The 24,654-nt window shown below is 45.2% G+C and overlaps 1 protein-coding gene across 1 annotated transcript in view; it reads left to right on the top strand.

The window, feature by feature from the left end:
- Positions 1–1,112: 1,112 nt before the first annotated feature.
- The window catches only part of SEH1H (Transducin/WD40 repeat-like superfamily protein), a 90,564-nt gene continuing 67,022 nt past the window's right edge, over positions 1,113–24,654 (top strand). Inside the window, exons 1-4 of the mRNA XM_087383649.1 lie at positions 1,113–1,400; positions 1,613–1,727; positions 1,826–1,926; positions 18,953–19,030. Of these exons, the coding sequence (XP_087239775.1) occupies positions 1,248–1,400; positions 1,613–1,727; positions 1,826–1,926; positions 18,953–19,030 (447 nt within the window). The 5' untranslated portion in view covers positions 1,113–1,247. The remainder of the gene's footprint in view (positions 1,401–1,612; positions 1,728–1,825; positions 1,927–18,952; positions 19,031–24,654) is intronic.

Below are 24,654 nucleotides of genomic sequence, written 5' to 3'. Positions count from 1 at the left end.
AAGGCGATGCATTTGTGGCTCCTTGTGCATGAGAATTGTCCAAGTGGGTAGCCATGAATCAAACCTGCCCTCTCTATGATGATATCCACACTACACAAAAGAGTCCTGAAGAATCTTCACACCATTTTGTAAAAGAAGTATAGCAAGCCTCGGTGAGGAATTTAGGGTTAATGTATAGGTTTTATATTAAGTCTAGATGGAGAATGATCCTAATGGGAGAGAATTGATATATGTGTGCGACAGTTGGGCTATCTGTTTGGAGAATGATCCTGATGGGAGAGACTTTGATATATGTGTGCGGCAGTTGGGTTGTTTTTTCTTGCATCTGGAATCAAAAGATGTTTGCGATATTGGGAAGTGGTGGATCGGTGCAGTGTGAAATAGTAGTTGGAGTGTGTATGTATTTGTAGGACTTTGGCACAATGATGAGGAGTGATGATCTAGTGGGTGCACATCTGAAGGATGTGGGAACCTTCCTCTTTAGGGGTAAAACCATGCATATGTATGTAGGCCCTAGGCAGTTGCCTGCCTTTGGGCCAAGTTTTGTTAGGGTTTGTACGGGGTCCTCGACCTGCTGGTTTTGCTTAAGTTAATAAAAACTGGCATTTTTTTTTTCTCTTAATGCATTATATAAGAGCATAGATATGCATGTATGTATGCACACAGGCATGAGTCTCTTGATGTTGGTGTCACACATAGCTATGCATGACTTTGTGCAAGAATTGTGTAAGCATACATTTACATTCATTATCAAGGATCTTGTATGTGTGTACTTGTCCTCATACATCTCCATAAGTAAGGTGTATCGATGACCCAAATTTAATAGTTTGATTGGGCCACATCCACAACAGAAATTTGTTAGCTTCAGATTTACCAGAGTCAGTGTTGCAACCTATCGATTGTTCGCTCGATCCTAGGAGCAATTTCCCCCCTTGAACGTGCTCTTGCTGACCATCTTCCAGGACCTAAGGTCTTAGACGGGTTTAGATTCAATGTAAGCCATTGAGCATGTCAAGTCAAATCTAGCATTGTGTTTACCAATAATCCGCGCTGCATAACTTGCACGAGGGAATGGATGGGAGTAGGACGCATTCCCAAACGCGTTAAGGTACCTCATTTAGAAATTTGCTTCAAAGTTGAAAGCCGAAAGCCGGAGCTCTCTCATTTCAACCAACGCAAATAGCATTTCCACTTTTAGTCCAAATCAGTGCTCGACACACCACCCTGTCGTTAGAAGCTTGGTCGCCATGGAAATGGCGCAGCTCGACGGCCGCATTACACAAACCTGCTGGAACTACTCGGGAGAAAGGATGGCTGCCGCTGCTGCCGATGGAACTGTTCAAATTTGGGACACCAAGGAAACAGGCTCAGGGAATCTAAGGCTCACGACGCAATGGAAGGTCCCATCCCTCTCCTTTACCTTGTGTAGCTTTAAGCCATGGGGAGTGGTTGAATATGTTCGATTAAGGTCTTTGTACGAGATACCAGCCTTATTTCTCGAGGCCCTTGCGGTGCTGGGTGCTCTGATATCAGTGTTTGATAGGTACAACTTCGACGTCGAGCCGTAGCTTCAGCGTCGAAATGCGGTATAAACTAAGAGCTGTTTATGCAGGCTGAAGCTTGTGGAGCTCTTTTGAAAGTCGTATGGGCTCCTCCAGAATATGGAGAGGTTATCGCTTCCTGTTCGGCACGTGGTTCCATTTCTTTGTGGGAGGAAGCTGCCGAGGGTGGGTAGATTTACTGCGTATCTTTCTTTTGCTACGACTCCGAAAAAAATATAGACGTTGCTTTGGCTTAAATTTGATTTTGTGAAACAATGTTTTAGGAGAAGAACAAAACACTTGGCGACTGTGTGCTTGCTTAGAAGATATCCATGCTCCTGTGTTAGATTTGCAGTTTGGAAATCCTCCTACGGGCTTGAAATTGGTGAGTCTTTACATTCACAACCTCTCATTATACTTTTAAGGGAATGGATCAGTGACTTCTCTGTTTTGAAATAATTCAGCACATGTGCGTGCATTTGTGCACACTTACAACTGTGCACACTTACAACCCCCACGTATGTGCACATGCAATTTGAATTTACTTTTTCTCAACATGTTCTCATGACCATGAATTTAGGGGCGGGGGGTTTGAATTTGCTAATCTGACCGCCTACTAATAATGCTCTAATTTTTGACGGATCCATCAAAGAGATTTGCGCAGTAGTATCCACAAAGAGAGTGTATTGTGAAACTCCATGTGAGTGATCATTAATATCTTTACTATCGTGCCTCTTAAAAAAGCGCTGTGAAGGAGAGTACACAGTCGAGCCTTTATACAAGCGGTTACCATTAATGTTTGTAGTATTGCTAAAAAGTGTTATGAAAGAGAATAATTACTATCGCGGGCTGTTATTACCGACCTTTCAAAAATAACGTTGAACAATGATGCACACCCTCTCTTTTTAAATTTTCACGTCAAAAATCTCTAGAAAATGGATTAAAAACCCAAAAATAAAATTTCCTAACGCCATGGCTTAGTTCTACCCTAAGGGGCAGGCCAAGAAGTCTTAAGACATAAAATTTGATGCAGTTGCCATTATCATGCTCAAATTTTAATGGCATCTTCAAGATTTTTGGACAGGCCAAAGCTTGTAACCTTTGAAGGCATGTTTTACTGAATCAAGAGGAATAGGATTGACGAGCAAGCATCCTCGATATTATACAAAAATGATGGTTCTATGAAAGCTTTCAGATTTCAGATTTTGCATCTTAGATTCGCATTTAGATTTGCTTGAACCTTAATATTCTCCTTGTGCACACTACAGATGACAAGAGATTTGGACCTTGTGGGAGAAAAAATGGACATGGTAGGCCTATCCATGCAGTAGCACACATTTTTCGTTCTCAATGCCAATCGGATGATGCTGAGTGGACTGTAAGGTGGACATGATTTCTTGAACGAGCTTATTAGGATGCAATAGTGCAAGGTTCTTTGGAGAACCAACTCCTCTTATTTAGGAACTCGTTTGGGGAGTTTGTCTTAGCTCGTGCATCTCTTCGTAAAGGTCAGTTGTGTTTCAGAAGCAGAAGCCTCTTCAGCCCCTTCTCTCCCTTCCTTCTTCTCTAGTTGAGTTTCTTCTTTCAACATCCCTAACGTTGGAGAGTTCGAGAAATTGGATGGGACTAATTATCCTATTTGGAAGGTGAAGATCCAGAATCATTTAGTGGCTCGAAAAGTGTGGAAATTGACAATGGGAGCGGAGGCGAAGCCAGAGGATATGATGGACAATAAGGGGAGGATACTTATACCGGTAGATGGAGAGGAACTCAAAGCATGGGAGGATAGAGATGCCCACGCCCTGGCATTGGTCATAGGGACTATGGCGGACATACCTAGATCAATCCATGAACATTCCCAAACTCATCCTCTAAAAACACAATACAGTGCAGTTTCAATCTCACGATAGTCTCTCATAAGATTGAAAACCATGGACTCCATCACGCATAGCAGGGACTAGTTGCTATGACATCCCCACTGACGTCATTAGCGCCCAACAGTGGGTGTAGACTATAGTATAAAAATATGCTCTCACACATACAAATCCACACATCCACACATACATGAGCATCCTTTTATACAAAGTCTTCGTACGGAGTTTCTGTCGGCACTCTAGAGGTGAAGGGTAGGCTCAGCCATGACGAAGGCTAGCACTAAAGGAGAAGGCTAATCAAAAAGTATTCCAAAAACTCTTCATTCAAGCTACAACTGCTTGTGAAGTCTAAACGATTTCATTTTAGTCTCTCCCAAACGAGCATTGGACTCTGTGATCGCTCACATCTAGATGACTGACACGTCAGTAGAGGCGTGGGCCATTGTGAACGATCTGTATGAGACAGATAATACATCCCGACATTTCTAACTCCCTATGAAGCATGGACTAGCCAGAAGCCCGTGATTTCCCACATGCGGGTGTTTGGGTCATTGGCATATGCACATGTTCCACCTCAGCTGAGGTGTAAGCTAAAGGATTAGGCCATCGAATGCATTTTCATTGGCTACAGCTCATAGAGCAAAGGATATCGGTTGCATCAAACTAGCATGGGGAAGGTTTATTATCAGCAGAGATGTTTTTATTGAGAATGTTTCTGCCCCTTGGCTGGACTGCAAAAAACAGCCATCTTTTGAAGCCTCTGATGTATTTGATGTTGGAATGGTCACCTCCCCATCTGTAAGCCCCCATATGAGGAGAGCACGGGGGGGGTGAACCTAGGCAGAAAAGATAAGGGAGGGGGCTGCCACATGGGCAGCACCTCACAGGGAAAGGCCAGACATAAGGGCGCTGTCATGTGGGCAGCACAGCAGCCTGTCAGAGGCGCTTCAAGGGCTGACTGTACGGGCTGGAACAGGCCCCGAATAGAGACGGACAGGTGGTGCAACTGTACGGAGTAGGGTACGATGCTGTACGGGGCTGGATAAGCCTGTTGGAGCAGCAAAGGAGGCTGCCATGAGGCAGGGACCTGCCTTTATATAGGCTGGGCCCTTGCCTTGATTGGAGGGCCAAGGCCCTAGAAGAGTGGGTCCAAGAGGCCCCGGTTTGTGAGCCCTAATAGGGCTGGACCAGCCACAGACTGGTCGGCCAGGTTGGGGCAGGCTGGTCGGTTTTTGCAGCCCCCTGGGGGGCTGCAAAAAGGAAAGGCATTTGGCCTCATAACACATCAATTGGAGCAGCAGTTGGGGAGCAGACAGCAGCAGCAGCAGGCCCACCCTTGGACCTACACACAGGAGGAGAAGGAGGCTGACATAGGGCTGCAGACTGAGCTCAAGGTGCTGTCCACCTAGGCTGGCGTCGGGACAGCAAGGTGGAAGGGATCTAGACAGGAGAACTTTCTGGTATTGTGTCCTGTCCTATTTTGTGGATGGACGGAAATATAAAGAGTTGTCCCCTGTCATTGTCTATTTACTGGCTTGGACATCTTTGCACATAAGTTAAGAAGTCTCTGATTCCACACCCCCCACTCACACTGTGTGAGCTCCTGGGCATTACTATCAGTCTTCCGCTGTGCGTACCCTCTGTTGGGTAATTTCGAACATGGTATCAGAGCCCAAGTAGGAGGTTCGCAGGTGTGGGACCCTGAAGGCATGAACCTTGCTGAAGGATGACCTTGATTCAGAAGCTCTTGGGAATCGACTTCCACGACTAGAGGATTGTGCCCTTGCGAGAAGGAGGGTGACTCAGGTTCAGTCAGGTGCGTTTGGAGTTTTGGTCTACTGAAAATTGAGTTCGGTTGACTTTGCTGTGTGGTATAACAGCAGAGATGTCGACCGCTATAGCCTCTTCAGCCCCTACTCTCCCTTCCTCCTCCCCCAGTTTTCTCTCATTCACTATCCCTAACTTCGGAGACTTTGGGAAACTGGATGGGACTAACTACCCGATTTGGAAAGTGAAGATCCGGAGTCATTTAGTGGCTCGGAAGTTGTGGAAGCTGAGAACGGGAGTGGAGGTAAAGCTGGAGGACAGGCAAGGGAAGATACTCATGGCAGTAGACAGAGAGGAGCTCAAAGCTTGGGAAGACAGAGATGCCCATGCCCTGGCATTAATCATAGAGACTACGGTGGACTCTGTTCTTTCACATATTCAGATGGCCAAGACGTTAGTAGAGGCGTGGGTCACGACTCACTCTGAAGGATTTATATGAGACGGACAACACCTCCCGGATTTTGCTTCTTCAGCATCAACTCCACAAACTTGATATGGAAGAAAGAGATACGGTACATAGCCACTTGACGAAGGTCAAGGTGGTGAGGGATCAACTGGCGGCACTTGGTCAGAAGACGGACTCATGCCATTTAGCCTTGATGGTACTGAGGAGGCTACCTCGTAGTTTCAAGAGCTTTGTTACGACCGTGAGATAGCAAGACAGAGGACCAATCCTTTGACGTTTGAGGAGGATCCATTATTGCTATAGGAGGAAGCTCGGGAGAAGCTCTACAACGATGACAAAGACGACAAGGCGATGTTGTGGAAGGATTATGTTGGCAAAGGAAAGGGCAAGCCGAACGGTAGCAAGTCCAAGAAAGACGACTCTGATGACGAGGAGACTTCCAAGAGGAAGCAGAAGAAGAAATGCTTCTACTATGATATGCCAAGACATTTTGCAAAGGACTGTAGAAAGAAAAAGGTGGATCAAAAAAACAAAAGGAAGGAGTCTTGACTCAGATTCAGAGTAAGAGGCCAAAGCAAATGTGGTAATCGAAGAGTTGTTCCTGGTGACATCACCGAGTGTTACTGAGGTCAGATATGTTGACCAAGAAACCATAGTAAGGATCTCTGACAGAGAGATGTGGGTCGACGAGGAGTCAGGGCTGTCGAAACTGACACGAGGGTGGATTCCATGGAGGGCCCTGGGATCTCATGGAGAGATGGATGGGAGAGATGGATGCTGTACTTCAGAAGGGGACAGTACAAGATTACACAGGCTTTTGGTGGGTGCCTCGATGAGGTACAGGGTTTGCTTTCAGAGCAAACACACAGGCAGTAAAACAGTTTGGTATGTACTTTATATTTTGCATTTGAGCCTTTAGAGCATGGTGTGGAGAGACTCTGCTCTTGATTTGTCTCAGGTGATATGAGATTGGAAGGAATCAGCCTTCTTTGAAGGTAGAAGGGGAAGTATTGGTGCTTCTTCAAATCTCGGACGCAGATTGCTAGAAGGTGACGGACAAAGAGTACTGAAGTCAGAAGAGAGTACCTGCTTAAGAACCCTTGCCAAAGGAAGGACGGGTTGAAACAAACTCTAAGAGCATGGTACTTGAAAGACTCCAGGTTGTTCACTCATTATGAGGGGGATAACAAGAAGATCGTGACGGTTGGATTGCTCGAGTTCGAAGGCAGGAACGTGACAGAAGATGGTGGTGCCAGGAGGTGCTACCAAAGATGGGCTTGTGTATCAGGATGGTGTGCAGAAGCGGAACTAGACCTGGTGGAGTAGGAGCCACTGGATGAAAAGCTAGGAAAAGATTTCAACATCGAAAAGTTCTAGAGGACTACGACCAGGGAGTTACTAGAGCATCATCATCGACGTGTTGGCATTGGGCCTGGATGTGTCGGTTAGAGGGGGTGTTGGAATGGTCACCTCCCCATTTGTAAGCCCCCATATGAGGAGAGCATGGGGTGGGTGAACCTAGGCAGAAAAGATAAGGGAGAGGGCTGCCACAGGGGCAGCGCATGAGCTGTCATGTGGGCAGCACAGCAGCCTGTCAGAGGCGCTTCAAGGGCTGTCTGTACGGGCTGGAACAGGCCCGGAATAGAGGTGGACAGGTGGCACAACTGTATGGAGACAGGTACGATGCTGTACAGGGCTGGATTAGGCCTGTTGGAGCAGCAAAGGAGGATGCCATGAGGCAGGGACTTGCCTTTGGGGCCGAGGCCCTAGAAGAGTGGGCCCAAGAGGCCCCGGTTTGTGAGCCCTAATAGGGCTGGACCAGCCACAGACTGGTCGGCCAGGTTGGGGCAGGCTGGTCGGTTTTTGCCAGCTCCCTTGGGGGCCTATAAAAGGAAAGGCATTTGGCCTCATAACACATCACTTGGAGCAGCAGTTGTGGAGCAGACAGCAGCAGCAGCAGCAGCAGCAAGCCCACCCTTGGACCTACACACAGGACGAGAAGGAGGCTGACATAGGGCTGCAGACTGAGCTCAAGGTGCTGCCCACCTAGGCTGGCTTCGGGACAGCAGGGTGGAAGGGATTTAGACAGAGAGTACATTTGCTCGAGGTGGAGCACGCGGGCTCAGAGATCTAGAAGTGCTTGACATCTAGTAGGAGAACCTTTTGGTATTGTATCCTGTCCTATTTTGTGGACGGACGGAAATATAAAGAGTTGCTTCTATATTTGTTTTTGAGCATTGTCTATTTACTGGCTTGGACATCTTTGCACATAAGTTAAGAAGTCTGTGATTCCACACCCCAAACTCACACTGTGCGAGCTCCTGGGCATTACTATCAGTCTTCTGCAGTGCGTACCCTCTGTTGGGTAATTTCTAACATTTGATGCCATACTGCCCTTCACTACTTCAGATGATGCTTTGCAAAATCCAGCTCTAAATGCTTGTAGCAGCTCACAGCCTCATCCTGTTGCCCATGTTCAGCCTGATTTGCAGCCACATGATGATCATGCTATTGAACAGGCCGTTACAGAGGAAAGGGCTGTCATTAGACAACAGACACGAGTTCCAAGGTGGCTCTTGGATACTCAACAAGATAGCAACCAAGCGAAGCCCTTGGCTGAAAAAACAAATGGATACCAATTTGCTTTATGTTACTATGGTAGCTACAGCCCGCAATGAGGAATCTCTTTGTTATAAGGATGCATTTGATAGCAGAGAATGGATGGATGCCATGAAAGCTGAACTTGATTCCATTCATTCAAAGGGCACATGGGAGTTATGTAACTTGCCACTAGGCCCCTAGCTGTTGTCTACTCCTTGCACTCCATTGCTCCCCGCACCCAACACTGACATCCTGTCACTAGATGTGACCATCGATATTGGAGATCCATCACCATACTGATGGTGGATAGTACTGTATTGAAGACGGCAACAATAAACCATGTTAATGATGGTAGATCACACTGAAGGTGATGAAGTCATGCTAAATGTGATGTGTCACATTGAAGGTGGCAAAAGCTCTGATATCTGATAGAGTCACACAGAAGGTGACATGTGCTATACTGAGCATGCATGGTGATCAGCCATGAAAGAGTACTCTAAACTATGGAGTCCTGCAACCAGAACTCTAAGAGAATAGTAATAATGTTCCAAAAATGTGGCAGCAGAAAAAGAGCCATGGTTACAAGAAGAGAGGGACACAGCTATTGTATTATTATAAAGAAAAAGTATCTATACAAGACCTCTTGGGTCTAAGGATCTTCACACCCAAATACTCTGTTAAGGACTCTTTTTCCATATTTCATTTACATATGCACAAATTGATGTTGAGATTGGTGCTTAACAAAAATTGCTGCTGGTTTTGTTGGGAAGATCTTGAGCAGGTTAAATAATAAATTAAAAAGGCTCAAATTTGATATGAAGACAAATCCAAGAAGAAGCATAGAGATGTGCGATTCCAAGCGAGAAATTGGTCCCTTTCAAAGATTCATAATCCCGGAATCTAATCAGTTCAAGGCACAGTAAACGTGTAAAATTAGTACTGAGATATTATAGAGTTTTGCAAGTGGGAGCAGTCATCTAATGAATACATGTGATGAATTATCTACCAATAGTCCTGACTGACTATAACTAGGCCTATAAGGGACATACCAAGGAATAAGTGGCACCTATGGATAGCCCATAGAATGGCCTACAGATATGGGGAGCTATTTTAGCTTTTTTCATAGCTATTTTAGTGCACACGGAAGTAAACCACTATTTTATTGGATCTATCTTATACAGCAAATAGAGGAGCTAATGAGAAGTGGGAAATAGCGGATTAGTAGTGGAGAAATAGTAGTCTACATGGAGATGAGGTTCTCTTTTATCCCTATGTCTAAGTATAATCATCTAGTAATTCCTAGTCAACATGTGCCATTAAATCAATTGGCATGTCCAAAAAATCATGTGGCCTTCAATCAATTGAAGTCAAGATGGCCCTTGACGGGTCCCCTTTAGGGGCAAGGACATAGATACAAAGACATACATGTCTCAGTGGCATCGTTCACCTACCAAACCACCATTGGTGACAAGTATTTCTAGGTAACCCATTGCGATAGGAGGAATAGAATTCAACTACTCTTTTATTCATACATCCAAATAATCATGATTTTCCTTCAATCAATCTAAATAATCATGAGTTGCCTTCAATTAATCTAAATTTGAGATGAATTAATCATGCATGCTAATCATGTGTCCAATGCGTACCAGCTAGCTGGGCCACCAAATTAAGTCTTGGTGGTGGCTTATTAGCTGCTCACTCTAATTACTATGCATACAAGCCCGATGGTTCATGCAAGCCCAATGGTTGTCATCATGGCTATAGTTTGAATCATCATTACACTCATAAATTGGCACAACCCTTGCACACTCAATTTGGGGACCTTGCATCTATTGCATGCCATCTAGGTGGCTCATTCCCAATTGCTGGGCCACTAAATTAAGTCTCGATCATAGTCACAAGAAACGTTTCGTCCATTTTGTCGTTTCGACAAGTTTCGTTTCGTTTCGTTTCAACTTTTCAGACGAAACGGATAGGTTTTGAATCAATCAATAGAGAGTATATTTAATCATGAAGCAAATTCCCTTGCCCATCATTTCTATAATGAGATGCGTAGTGACCTCCTTCCTAAAAGGAAAGTATTTGACCACCTTTTCGAAAATTAGGAGCACCTAAGGTAGAGGTTCAAAAGGAATTAATTCTAATCAAAAGAAAATTCATGATTTCTAAATTTGTATTTACCTTGCTCCATCCAGTCATGCGCGCCCTTTCGATGCCTCTCCAACCTTCTCTGTGAACTCATACATGAGTCCAATAGTGCATCCTTCTCTATCAACAAGTCAAAGGATACTGAACAGGGGCTGTACAATCCCCCAAAATCTCCTCAACTGCATGCCAACATTCACGATCTAGCACAATGTCCTCACATTCATATGTCTTTGGTTTGTTGGTCTTATTCCATCTTGACCATTCCTCACTAACTACCGTGCTTTGTATGTTAGGCTTCACCTTTATCAAGCGTGACAAGACAATAAAAAGATACGCAAAACAAATCTTTGGTGTCTTTCACCGTTGCACTGCAGGTGAATGCAATCAATGGGCCCTAGTAGCCATACTGTGTGTCATTGAAGCGGCACTAAACTATGTAGGAGTTGTCATAGATACTAGGCATACACTAAAGCTATAGCATAGGAGAACTCAACCTTCAGGACTCAAGAGCTACACATTGCAGTGAGCATGGACTCAAGGTACGCATCGTTGCCACCACTATTGCTATGCGGGCTAGTCTTGGCCTGCTTGATTCCTTATCTCTACATGGCTGTGTATATGGGCATGGCGTAGGGTGAGACCGATTTAAGATGTGGTTGGCACACATTAGACCTTCAAGCCAGAATTTGTGAGGCATATGTTTGCTTTTCAGCATACATCTGTCCATCTCCATAAGAGTTTTATTTTTCCTCTCAGGTTTGCCATTTTAATGAGGGGTCAGCCTCATTGTGAGCTGATGCACAATACCCTTTCCTTTTAGAAAAGCATCAAAATTTGCAAACAAGTATTCCCCACCTCTATCTGTGCGCAATGTCTGTATCTTGAGTCCAGATTCATTTTCAACCATGGCTGAAAAGTGTTTAAACACCATGAACACTTCTGATTTGCGCTTCAGCCCAAAGACCCAAGTGAAATTGGAGTAATCATCAATAAAAGTAACAAAGTAGAGATGACCACCCAATGATGGAGTCCTCATGGGACCACAGACATCACTGTGTATAAGCTGTAATTTTCGGACAGCTTTAACTAAACCATCCTTTTTGAAGGGGAATCTGTGCATCTTGCCTAAAATGCACCCTTCACAGGCATGTGGAGCAGGTATCTCAAGGGGTGGCAATGCATCAACCATAGAGTGCTTCTGAAGTGTCATCAAGGTGTGGTAATGCATGTGGCCATATCTGACATGCCATAACTCTGCATTCTGTATGGCAGAAACTGCAAGAGCATGGGCTGCTCTTTTCTCAAAAAGATCAAGCTGAAAGAGCCCACGCAGCAGAGTACCAGATAATCTCAAGGCATAATCATTTTCTCTGTCTCGGACAGCATATTTGTCATCCTCAAAGATGACCTGAAATCCAGCCCTGTTAAGAGTGGACACTGAAAGGAGATTCTTGGTGATACCAAGCACATACAAGACATCTGAAAGTCTGAAAACTGAGCCATCAATGGCGGTAAGCTCAACTTCTCCTGTACCACGTACTGAATATGACGAGTTGTTGGCACAAGTGACTTTCTTACCAACGGGAGGTGGATGCAAGGAAGTGAAGAGACACTTCCTAGAAGTGATATGCTTGTAGGCACCGCTGTCAAAATACCAAGTATTCAGTGTTTCATTGACACTGAAAGCTGATGCATCCGTGGAAGGATCATAACTGCAAGTCAAAAAGGCATATGTATCATGATTACAAGTGGCTGTACTATCCCGAGCATCTGGAGCAGCCAGCCTAGAATCTGAAATGCAAGATAAAAAGGCATAATCTTGTCCAACAAAGTTGGCTGCAGCATCCCCACTGTCAGATGCATGAGGAGCTGAATCTGAAACAGCCATACCGGAGCTGTTTTTCTTCTCTTTTGCAAGCCTTTTCTTGCATTCTGCAATGTGATGACCTGGCTTTTTGCAGCAATGACAAAAACCCTTCTTCTTGGGCTTACTTGCATCATTCTTAGCCTTTTGTGAAGGCTGTCCTGACCCACTGGAAGGCTGATTTACTGATGTCTTTGCCTGTCCCTTTCCTTTTGACTTGAACTTTGAGAGCATAGCTTGTTCACTTGCACGTGAAGCCAAGTTTTTCCTGGTCTGCTCTTCCTGAAGCAGAAGTGCTATCAACTCATGAAAAGTGAGAGGATTTGCACCCCCCCTCAATGATAAGTTCAGCGAGGTATGAAAGCTGAGATAAGTCTCAGGAAGAGAATTCAGAGTGGTGGTAATCATCTCTGAATCAGGAATAATCTCATCAATGTTCAATAATTGCTCTCTGAGATCCTGTAGCTTTGTGAGGTGGACTGACATGGAGTCACCTTGCTCCATATGTGTATTACTTAACTCGCTTTTCAAGAAAGATACCCTTGCATCATTTCGGGTTGCATACATGCTTTCTAAGATATCCCATTCTGCCTTCGAGGTCTTACACGATCGGATATGCGGAATGATAAATCTTTTCACTGAAAGAGAGATGCATGACAAAGCTAAGGCATCCCGTGAATCCCATCTCTTTTGTTCTGGAGTGGTGGCTACAGCTGCACCCACAACCTGTCCTGGAACTGCACCCTGTGTACGACCTCTTCCACCTCCTTGCTGGGGAGGGGTATTAGGTGCTATACCTGTTGGTCGGATCTCATTTCCATTCACATAATCCCACAAATTACGAGAAATCAGAATATTGCGTACCATAAAACTCCAGAGGGAGTAGTTGGTACCATCCAACTTGTCTTCCTGTGAAAGACCACCGAACTGGAAATCATTCTGATTTTGCTGGGCCATGTCTGAGAAAGAGATTACAGCAAATACAAAACTGAATTCCCTTGCTGGGAATGGATTGCGCAAATCCCAAAAAAAATACAACCAAACACTGGCTAAAAGTGCAACTCAAATCTTTGTAACGTCATTGTCAGAAATGTGCCAGAGCATCCAATCTCTCCCAAAACCTGCCAAAAGCGCTACAAAACACTTACAGAAAGGCAGTGTGAACTGAAATCTCCAAAATTGCTCTCCTAACACAAAAGCCCTAAAATAGGCCTGAAATTGCAACAAGAAAGGGGCAAATTGATCAAAAGCCCCAAATGTTGCAAGAATTGCGCTCTGTCTGCAAAAGCCCCAAATTTCACTGCGAAATTGCAGTGGAATCACAAAATCCCAAAATTTCTGCAAGAAATTGTACTGCAAAATTGAAAGCCCCAAATTTCTGGGCTAAACCTCTGAATCTGCCTGCAATGTCTGCTTCACAAGCAACTACGAACTTGAAAATACCCAAATGACTGCAAAAGACTGTAAATGTCTGCACAAATACCACCAGATCTGCAAATGTTGCAGAAGAACTGCAAGAATGCCTACCAAGGATCAGCGGTAGATGAAGGAACTTGCACAATAAACCCTGTACAGAATCCGTACACCTGCACTACAACTGTACGGAATGCAGTATGGCGGCTGATGCAGGTGTGCAGTACGGAACTTGCATGTACGGATGTACGGACGAGCATGTACAACACAGTACGAGTGTACAAAAGGTACGACAGATCTGCAGTATGTACGTACGGATCTGCAGGTGACGAATATGTACGGCACAGTACGGATGTGCAGATCGTGGAGCTCGAGCAGATCTGTACGGTCGAAACAACGTACGGAGCGTTGGTACGGACGGTGCTTCACGGACTGTGCTCTAGAAATATTTCGAGCTGTACGAAATGTACAGCGATCGTACAGACGACTACTGCGTAGGAATTGCAGTGCGGCGCAGGTACGTACGGCGCATGTGTATGGAGTTGTACGGCTGTAGGCTGTACGGCGACGAAGCAGATGTAGTACGTGCTGTACGGAAGTCAGTGCAGGTACATCGTCAATGGAGCTCTACGGAAGTTGAACAATTGGAGCTGGAGCTTATGGGCTGGAGCTCAACGAGGCTCTGATACCAAATGTGAGGATGGGAGAGAGAGAGCAAATGAGAGACCAGAAAACGGGAGAGAGAGAGAGCTGAAAGCTTAGTTACAAATAGATGAGAGTAAGAGAGATACAACTGAAGGAGTGAGATAAGGTTTTGTCCTAGTGACAAAACCTTAGTAGTCACTAACCATAGTTAGTGGACTAACTGCGGTTAGGGGGAAAAACCTCTTAAAGAGGGAAAAGTGCCCCTAACTAGCTTATTAAATTACATTGGTCACTGCTGAATTATATCTATAATTCTAACACTATTGTCTATTCAAAGATAGCTCCGGACTGTTATCTCAATTCCTCTCTTTCCCAGATTGGAGACGCTTGGCTGTGTGTATTCATGAGCCAGTCAGACTTCGTGAGCACCTACTTTGATCACAGAGACAGGAGGAGCATACCTTGGTAGACTCTTCTCAGAGCATGACCAGGGAGTTCTTCTAGTCGGATCACACAAACTCCCACTCTACTGTCTCTAGATGCGATCGGGGTCCATCACCAGTGACCCGACAGCTTAGGCAGAGGATTGACACATAGATTCTACGTGGTGACATTCCCTCCTTGTTCAGAGTGGGAGTGCGACCTACAGGGGTCACGGTTTCCCTTGTCAGACGTAGAGCTGTGACCAGGAGACAGCACAGGACCACACCCATAAGCAGCCGGCAGCATTCTATCTCTGGTTTTACGATCTCGCTTCCCCATCCTTGATGAGGGGGATAGAGTGGATCACAATTGTTACACTGGAGCATGTTTCATTTGACGGATCATGATGATATTGATGATGGAGATGACTAATACTTTGATTTGACTATGTAGCATGTATCTTTTGTTTTTCTGCATGGGTGTTGATGCTTGATAGTAGCTCCACCCTTTCAGCTTGCTTGTATCAGGTTTTCTCACAGTCTCATAGACTCATCGGTATTCCGAAGACTTATAATAAACTTTCTTTTCTTTTCTTTCTTTCTTTCTCAGGATTTTTGAGTTTTGGATTTTGAAGTTTCTTAGCATAGCACTCAGCAAGGGCCCTAGCGAGCCCTTGCATCAGCCCATTGTGGCTCATGTAAGATAGTATATTTCAGTGCACTTTCTCTCGTGAGGTCTCCAAAAGTCTCTCTCACACACACACACACACACACACACACACACACACACACACAAGCCCCTCCTCCTCCCTCCTAGGCTGGACTGAACTGTCACGAATCCTACTCGGTTGGGCTGGCTGGTCACGGTACCAAGAACTGATCTGTGCCTACCTCCACCAAGCTCCTACTTGCTCCAAACCTTGCTCCACAGTATCGCGAGGCTGCTCCAACACAAGAACCATCTGCTCTAGCCTAAGAGCCATCTGATGTGCCTCTGCTACGGGTTTGAATCGTCCTCCATAACACCCTGAATCACCCTCCATTGCTCCATCTATTGGTGCCCTAAGAGGCGGGCTTCCCTCTCGCATAGGATGGACGAGGTGATTTGATCCTTTTGAGGAGGGGACTCCACTATTGCATGCGGCTTCTCTCTAATCGACCCCTTCTTGTGCTAGGAATGTTGAAACATGGGGGATAATAGATGCATTGTGGCCAGAGGAGTGAGAACACAAAAGATGTAGCAATGGGTGTTCTATTGATTTGAGAGGGAAGTCCCTCTTTTATAGAAATGGAGAGAGGGTGTCCTAAATCAGTGGCACCTCTTCTACATCAATGGAGGTAACTCCTAAATCATAGGAACTCCACAATCATAGGCACCACCCCACGTGGGGGCCTTTGCATTACATCATCACCTGTGCCATGGTCTATGGGACTAAGTGTGCCTCTTCTACACATGTCACACACACACACAACCATATGACTGCTAGTGGATGCACACATGCACCTAGCAAGCCCTTGATCACACATATCCCAACATTACCCCCCCTCAAGGGTTTGCCTCTTGTTATGTCAAGGATTCATCTAGTCACATGGTTTCTCATGCCATCTCATGGTGGTCAAGGATAAATCTATGGCTAGGATCTCATGCTAGCAAAGGTTCTTCATTTGTTGATGGAGTTCTTCCTTCAGCAAGATTTTCTTTGTTGTTGATGCAACTCTTCTTCACAAGATATGCTTCATTCTCTTTGAGTTATAGTAGGAGCCATTGTTGAAACCTTAGTTGATGTAGTTCTTTTCCTTGTTCTCCTTGATCTTCTTCTTGTCTTCAAGCTCTTTCTCAATGTGACTAGTCTTTCCACAAAAGCATTCTAATATTTTGTGAATAAGTATCTTCATCTTTGAGTGCTTATCTTTGGCACCAAATATCATGCCAAGTGTCTTCCATGCATCATATGAAGTGTCCTTCCCATCAATGTGATGAATATAGTCATCAATAAGACCAAAAGCAATAATTTCTAGAGCCTTTGCATCTTTTACTATCCAAGATATTTCAGCTTTTCTTGTTGAAGGTTTCTTCTTCTTTCCACAAGCAATATTCCATAGACCTTTCTTCATGAGAATGAATTTGGTCTGCCAAGTATGGAAACAATGACTATCTATCTTACTCATGTTAGCCATTAGGAAGGTCTTACCTCTTACAAGGCAGTGTCTATTCCTTCACAAAATAGCATTCAAACATATTCTTTAAAATATATCATAAATTTATCATGAGTATTTACCAAAACTGTCAAATTGTAGGATAGTGCTCCAAAGATAAGTCTGAAAAATGCCTCAGATCACTTCCAATGGTCAAACATCCAAAAGACCAAAGATAACTGAGATAATAATGAAACTTTCTAGCACTTAACCATATTCACTGGTTCATATTAGAAGCAAATATCACTATTATCCCCAAATTGAATAGTCTGAAGTTGGAGGGTGCAATTGAAGCTGAAGATAAAAGCTTTGAGAGGGCTTTCAAAGGAAAATGGAAGCTCTTATTGAGGACTACTTCCAGGGGAGAGGAATGGCGAAATTTCGTGTTGTGTCATTGTGGAGAGATGCGCCTATCCCGACTGGTTTTTTCGTGTTTTCTCCTTACTCCAGCAAGCATTTGAGCTCAAATTTCATTAGTAACAAGCTCATAGTGTCGCCCACTAGTGGCTCAGAGGAATTGATGAATGGTTGTGTCTGTAGGCAAAATTGCATGAAAGTTCGGCGAGCAGAGAACGTGTCGGCACGGGCAGACGAAGCAAAATTCCAGAGAATGCTTGGTGTCAGAGGTGCATCTTAAGTAGAGGATACTTCAGCTTAGAGGGCTTTGGGAATGGTTGCTTAATGGAGGAGAATAGAGCTAAGCAAAATCTAGGGACAAAGAGGGCAGAAATGAAGAAGAAGGTGGAGGGTGGAGAAGAAGATGATGAGGTGGCATATTGAAGCTAGAATGGGCTAAGGACTCAAGGAGGCTCTGATACCAAATGTTGGAACTTGGGGAGAGAGGAGAGCTTCATCATGGAGGTGAGTGAGAACACATCAGATATTCAAATGGGTGTTCTATTCATTGTGAGAGGGAAGTCCCTCTTTTATAGAAATGGAGAGAGGGTGTCCTAAATCAGCACTACCTCTCCTACATCAATGGATGTAACTCCTAAATCATAGGCACCACCCCATGTGGGGGCCTTTGCATTAAATCATCACCTGTGTCATGGTCTATGGCACTAAGTGTGTCTCTTCTACACACACACACACAACCATATGACTGCGAGTGGATGCACATGCACCTAGCAAGCCCTTGATCACACATCCCCCAACAAGGAATTGGTTGAGGCGGCTGACCAGACCAGATGCCGTGGCCAATTGAATTGGCCGACTAGGGCCTGGTTGAGCTCTGCACAAGTCTCCATATCCCCAGCCATATAATGGGGTCTGTTGCAGCCTATCTGTGAAAGCCTTGAGCCCCACTTGCATGGCCCATAAGCAGCCCCGTTGAAGGGCAGAACCATGGCAATGCCAAGGACCGATCAGCCTTGCATATGGGCTCTAAATAAAACCAAGGAGGAACCTGCTATGCCGACTACATGGCAGCTAATGTGCTGCTCATGTGGCAGCCTGCTCATCCCCCTTCCCCTTTTATACCTACAGGTGTCACTCCCCTTCACGCTTCTCATTTGGGGCCTACATGTGGGCCCTGGGGAACATAGCCTGCATGTAAAGGAACTCTGCATTTTTTAGGAATGGCCTTTGAAAATGGTGGTACTTTGTACACTTTACTGGATGAAGCTTTATTATGATTTCCTTTATTAAAGTTAGCTTGAATTGTAACGTGGTGACTGGTGTGTGGATCTATTTTCAGAAAGAAAGAGGGGGAGAGGTTGGCTGCATTGTCATTTGTGTGTGCACGTGAGACATAGATTTGAACACAATTTCAAATTTGTATTGGAAGTAGGCATAGGCACGCATTAGATTATGGCATCTTTGCATGCAAGCACTTAAACTGCCATGCACATAATGAACCCACACGTCTCTATCTTGCCACACGTTACCGATTGCAGGCTTAAAAGAGGCTTATAAAAAGAAGTCAACAGGATGTGTTGTTTTTGGTGGATCAATTGAACTTTCATAATCGAGAAAACAGATTGGGGTTGAAGGACTCTCTATGGCATCTTTTGCAGGTTGCTGTTTTTGCAGATGGGTATGCAAGGGTTTATGAGACTTCTGATTTAATGAACTTAAAACTTTGGCAACTTCAGGTAAACTTTATGGTATTCTATCATTCTTCTGCATATGTCATTATTTAGCTGAGCATAGAAATATGTTGTTGCAATGGAGACATCCTTTAGTATCTACTTTTGGGACACTGACGCAATTTTCTGTGAGAATACGAGGCTTTGTCAAGGGTGTTGTTGCTTGGTTGCCACCATTGCAAGTAGGATAGCATCTTGGTGTTAGAAATGACCCAACAGAGGGTATGCACAGCAGAAGACTGATAGAATCGCCCAGGAGCTCACATAGTGGGTGTGGGGTGTGGAATCACAAACTTCTTAAACTTGTGCGCGTAGGATAGATGTGCAGACTCATCGATAGACCATGAACCAGCCAGATACAGAAGACACTAAAATAATATATTTTCTGTCCAAAGCTATGGACACAATACAAAAGAGAGAGATCGAGAGTCCCACCAATGATGTGGTCCTCTGATCTTACCACAAGGTACTTCTCCTATCTGCCGGCTATCTCTAGACTCAAGCCCACGTGCTCCAGCTCAAGCTTCTGTAGACTTTCTGTCCAGATCCAAACACCTTGCTGCCCTAGAAGATAGCCAAGGTCCAGGCCTAGTCTGCAGCAACTCTGCCTCCTAGATGTAGGCCTGAGGTGTGAGTATAGCTGCTCCTGCTGCTCCTCTGATGGCTGAGCTGTTGAATGATGAATGAGGCACAGGGCCTCTCCTTTTATAGGCCCAAGGCCTGCTGCAAAAACCGACCAGTGGAGGGGCAAAATAGCCGACTCAGTCAGCAAAACCGCCCCCTTGGGACCCTTAAAACCAGGACTTTTTGCCCTTATTTCTATGCAGGGGCCCAGCCCCTTATGCAGGCCGACTTGGCCAGTCTGACCAGCCCTAACGAGCCGACCTTCTGGTCAGCCTAGTTGGCTGGCTCTCCTGCCCTATATAAGGGATTTTGTGGTCCTCTTTGCAGGCGCCTTTGCCCTGCCATGCTGCACCATGTGCCAGCTCTTTTCCCGCCTCCTGTGCGCCTTTATCAGGGGCCTGTTCCAGCCCGCACATCCACGACATGCTGCGCCTCTGCCACGCTACTGTGTGCTGCCCACATGGCTGCCCTTCTGCCTTTTTTTTCTCTGAGGTGTTGCCCATGTGGCAGCCCCCTCTCGACCATGAGTCTTGTGCCCACATGACAGCCAAGATGCTGTCCATGTGGCAGGTCATTCCACCTCTCGTCCACCCCCTTGATGCACTCCTCATTTAGGGGCTCACAGATAGGAAGGTGACCATTCTACACCCCCTCTAACCAACACATCCAGGTCCAATGACCACGTCGATGAGGATGCGCTTGTAACTCCCTTGTCGTAGTCCTTTGGAACATTTCGATGTTGAAATCTGTTCCTGGCTTTTCATCTAGTGGCTCTTGCTCCATCAAGTCTGGTTTTGGTTCTGCTTTCGCACACCATCTTGGTACACAGGTCCATCTTTGGTAGCACCTCCTGGCACTACCACCTTCAGTCACGTTCCCGCCTTCGAACTTGAGCAGTCCAGCCGCCACGATATTCCAGTTTTCTCCCTCATAATGAGTGAACAATGTGGAGTCTTTCAGGCACCATGCTCTGAGGGTCTATCTCAACTCGTCCTTACTTTGGCATGGTCTGCAGCAAATGAATATCTCCATATAACCTGGACCACGAACTCTCGCTGAGCTCTCAAACAGGTACTCTTCTTTCAGTATACCTTGTCCATCACCTTCCAACAATTTGTGCCCGAGATATGAAGAGGCACCCATACTTCCCCTTCTGCCTTCAAAGAAGGCCAATTCCTTCCAATCTTGCATTACTTGAGACAAATGAAGAGTAGAGTCTCTCCATAGCATACTATAAAGGCTCAAATGAAGAACATCAAGTACATACTAGATTGTCGTACTGCCTGTGTGCTTGCTCTGAAAGCAAACCATGCATCTCATCGAGGCACATACCAATAGCCTGCATAATCCTGTACTGTCCCCTTTTGAAGTACATCATCCATATGAACATGAAATTCTTGGATTCCACCCTCGTGTCAGTATCAATAGCCACACATCTGGAAGATACCAAGCACTCCATGCTGCCCTTCACCTTCACAAAGGTATTTGACTCCTTGTCGACCCATATCTCAATGTCAGACATCATCACTGTGGTTTCTAGGTCAGCATATCTGACCTCAGTAACACACAAGGATGTCACCAAGAACAACTCTTCGATTACCACATTTGCTTTGGCCTTTGTGTCACCCTCTGAATCTGAGTTGGCGGACTCCTTTCTTGTGTTTTTTTGATCCGCCTTCTTCTTTTTGTAGTCCTTCGCAAAATGACCTGGTGTGTCACAATAGAAGCACTTCTTCTGCTTCCTCTTGGAAGTGTCCTCGTCATCAGAGTCGTCTTTCTTGGACTTGCTACCGTTAGGCTTGCCCTTCCTTTGCCAGCGTAATCCTTTGCCAGCAGTGCCTTGTCATCTTTGTGTCGTTATGGAGCTTCTCCCTAGCTTCTTCCTGTAGTAGTAATGGACCTCTTCTTGTCGCAGTATTGGACCCAACTCCTCAAAAGTCAGAGGTTTGGTCCTCTGTCCTGTTGTCATAGTCGTAACAAAGCTTTTGAAATTCCGAGGTAGCCTCCTTGGTACCATCAAGGCCAAATGGCAGGAGTCCACCTTCTGACCAATTGATGCCAGTTGATCCCTCACCACCTTGACCTTCGTCAAGTGGCCATGTATCGAATCTCCCTCATCCATATTAAGGCTATATAGCTGATGCTGAAGAAGCAAGATCCGGGATGTGTTGTCTGTCTTGTATAGATCCTTCAGAATGATCCACGCCTTGATTGACGTCTCGGCCATCTAGATGTGAGGAAGTACAGAGTCCGTTATAGTCCCAATGATCAGTGCCAAGCCATGGGCATCTCTGTCTTCCCAAGCTTCGAGCTCTTCTCCATCTATAGGCACGAGTATCTTTCCCTCCTTGTTCACCATATCCTACGGCTTTGCCTCCACTCCTGTTGTCAATCTCCACAGCTTCGGAGCCACTAAATGACTTTGGATCTTCACCTTGCAGATTGGGTAATTTGACCCATCCAGTTTCCTAGACTCTGCAAAGTTAGAGATGGTGAAAGAAAGAGATCAGGGGGAGGAGGAAGGGAGAGTAGGGGCTGAAGAGGATGAAGAGATCGACATCTTTGCTGCTAAACTACACAACAAAGTCGAACAAACTCAACCTTCAGTAGACCAGAACTCGGAACGCACCTGATTGAACGTGAGTGACCCTTCTTCTCGCAAGGGCACTGTCCTCCATAAGTGGAAGTTGATTCCCAAGAGCTTCTGAATTAGGGTCATCCTTCAGCAAGGTCCTAGCCTTCAAGCTCTTACACCTGTGAGCCTCCTACTTGGGCTCTGATACCATGTTAGAAATGACCCAACAGAGGGTACACACAGCGGAAGACTGATAGAATAGCCTAGGAGCTCACACAGTGTGGTGTGGGGTGTGGAATCGCAAACTTTTTAAACTTACGTGCATAGGATAGATGTGCAAACTCATGAATAGACAATGAACCAGCTAGACATAGAAGACACCAAAATAATATATTTCCGTCCAAAGCTATGGACACAATAAGTGGCGGAAGATGTACTATGGGACATTCCACCTTTGGAAGACCTCCCAGGCATAATTCTGCAGCTTGATCTACTAGAACAGCAACCTGTTTTAGGTGAGCAGCAAGTTGGACAGCAAGACCAATGGGTCCGAAGGTCCACTAGACAAATGAAACCGTCAGACAGATTTGTTCCAGGAGCAGATTTTATTATGCTTACAGATTGTGGAGAACCTTCTTGTTACAAGGAAGCCGTGCAAATGCATGACAAAAGGCTATGGGAACTAGCCATGAAGTCTGAAATGGACAGTCTCCATAAAAATGGTACTTGGGAATTGGTGCAGTTGCCTAAGGGCATGAAAGTACTGCCATGCAAGTGGGTGTATAGATTGAAAGTCACACCTGGAGCTAAGCCAAGGTATAAAGCCAGGTTGGTTGCCAAGGGCTTTAAGCAGGAGTATGGTGTTGATTTTGATGAGATCTTTTCTCCAGTGGTTAAGATGACCACACTCAGGATTGTACTTGCTTTGGTTGCATGTGAGAATTTGGAATTATGCCAAATGGATGTGAAGACAGCCTTTCTTCACGGTGATCTTCATGAGGAGATCTACATGCAGCAGCCAGAAGGATTTGCAGTCAAGGGCAAGGAGTGTATGCAAGCTTAAAAAGAGCCTTTACGGGCTGAAACAGGCACCAAGGGAATGGTATAAAAAATTTGATACCTTCATGAAGTCCCAAGGCTTCAGGAGAAGTGATGACGATCACTGCTTATATACTGAAAGGGCTGCAAATGGCAGCTTAATCATTCTCATTTTATATGTGGATGACATGCTTATTGCTGGTACAGCTCGTAAGGAGCTTAATGACCTTAAGAAAAGACTGCATGAGGCCTTTGATATGAAGGACCTTGGTGATGCAAATCACATACTGGGAATGCGGATACGGAGAGACAGGGGACAGCGTTTGTTGTATCTGTCTCAGACCGAATATATTGGGAAAGTATTGCACAGGTTTCATATGGAAAGGGGGAAAACCCTTAGTTCTCCATTGCCTCCGTATGTGAAACTCAGTGCAATGGACAGCCCACACTCAGATGCTGATAGGGCTGAAATGGCCAAGATTCGGTATTCTTCAGCTTGTGGCAGTCTCATGTATGCCATGGTTGCTACCAGACCTGATATTGCGTTTGCAGTGGGAGTAGTTAGCAGGTATATGGCAAATCTAGGCAAGAAGCATTGGAATGCAGTGAAAGGTATCATGAGATACCTGAAGGGCACACAGGAGTTGTGCATATGCTTTGGCAAGCGAGATGCAAAGGTGTATGGTTATGTGGATTCAGATTTTGCTGGTCATCCCGATAACCGGAAATCTACTACCGGTTATGTTTATACATTCAGTGGAGGTGCAGTGTCATGGATGTCAAGGATGCAGCAGTGCATAGCCTTGTCTACTACGGAAGCTGAATATATTGCAGCCACAGAGGCATGCAAAGAGGCCTTATGGTTATCTCGGCTAGTAAGAGATTTGGGCATTATAGGTGATATTCCATTGTTGCATTGTGATAGTCAGAGTGCTATTCAGTTGGCACACAATCCTGTCTTTCATGCAAAGACAAAGCACATTGATGTGAAGTATCACTTCATCAGGGAAGTGATAGATGATAAGCTGATTCAGCTTGTCAAGATTCACACAGATGATAATCCAGCAGATCTATTGACAAAAGGCTTGCCTGCAGAGCGGTTTGCACATTGCCGACAGTTGATGGGTATAGGTTGAGCCTCATTTATTTTTTTACTTGAGGGCATATTGCCTTTAAGTGGGAGGTTGTTGGGGTAAAGGCTCTATGGCCACCCAAGTACAGTTAAGTACACTTAGTACTTTATTTGTTAAGTACACTAAGTACACCGTACTTAGTGTTGTAACCTTATCCCTTTATATAAAAGCTTCACTGTGTGCTAGGGGAGGTACACACATACCTTTTATCCCCACACTTCTTGTTTGCTAATCCTGCTTGTGTGTGTGTGTGTGCTCTC

This window comes from Dipteris shenzhenensis, chromosome 13, assembly GCF_047967505.1.
Source record: "Dipteris shenzhenensis isolate YYH24624 ecotype China chromosome 13, Dip_SZ_1.0, whole genome shotgun sequence".
In the NCBI taxonomy this organism is placed as follows: domain Eukaryota; kingdom Viridiplantae; phylum Streptophyta; class Polypodiopsida; order Gleicheniales; family Dipteridaceae; genus Dipteris; species Dipteris shenzhenensis.
The sequence above is the reverse complement of the archived record's forward strand: the minus strand, read 5'-3'. Positions and strand labels throughout refer to the sequence as shown.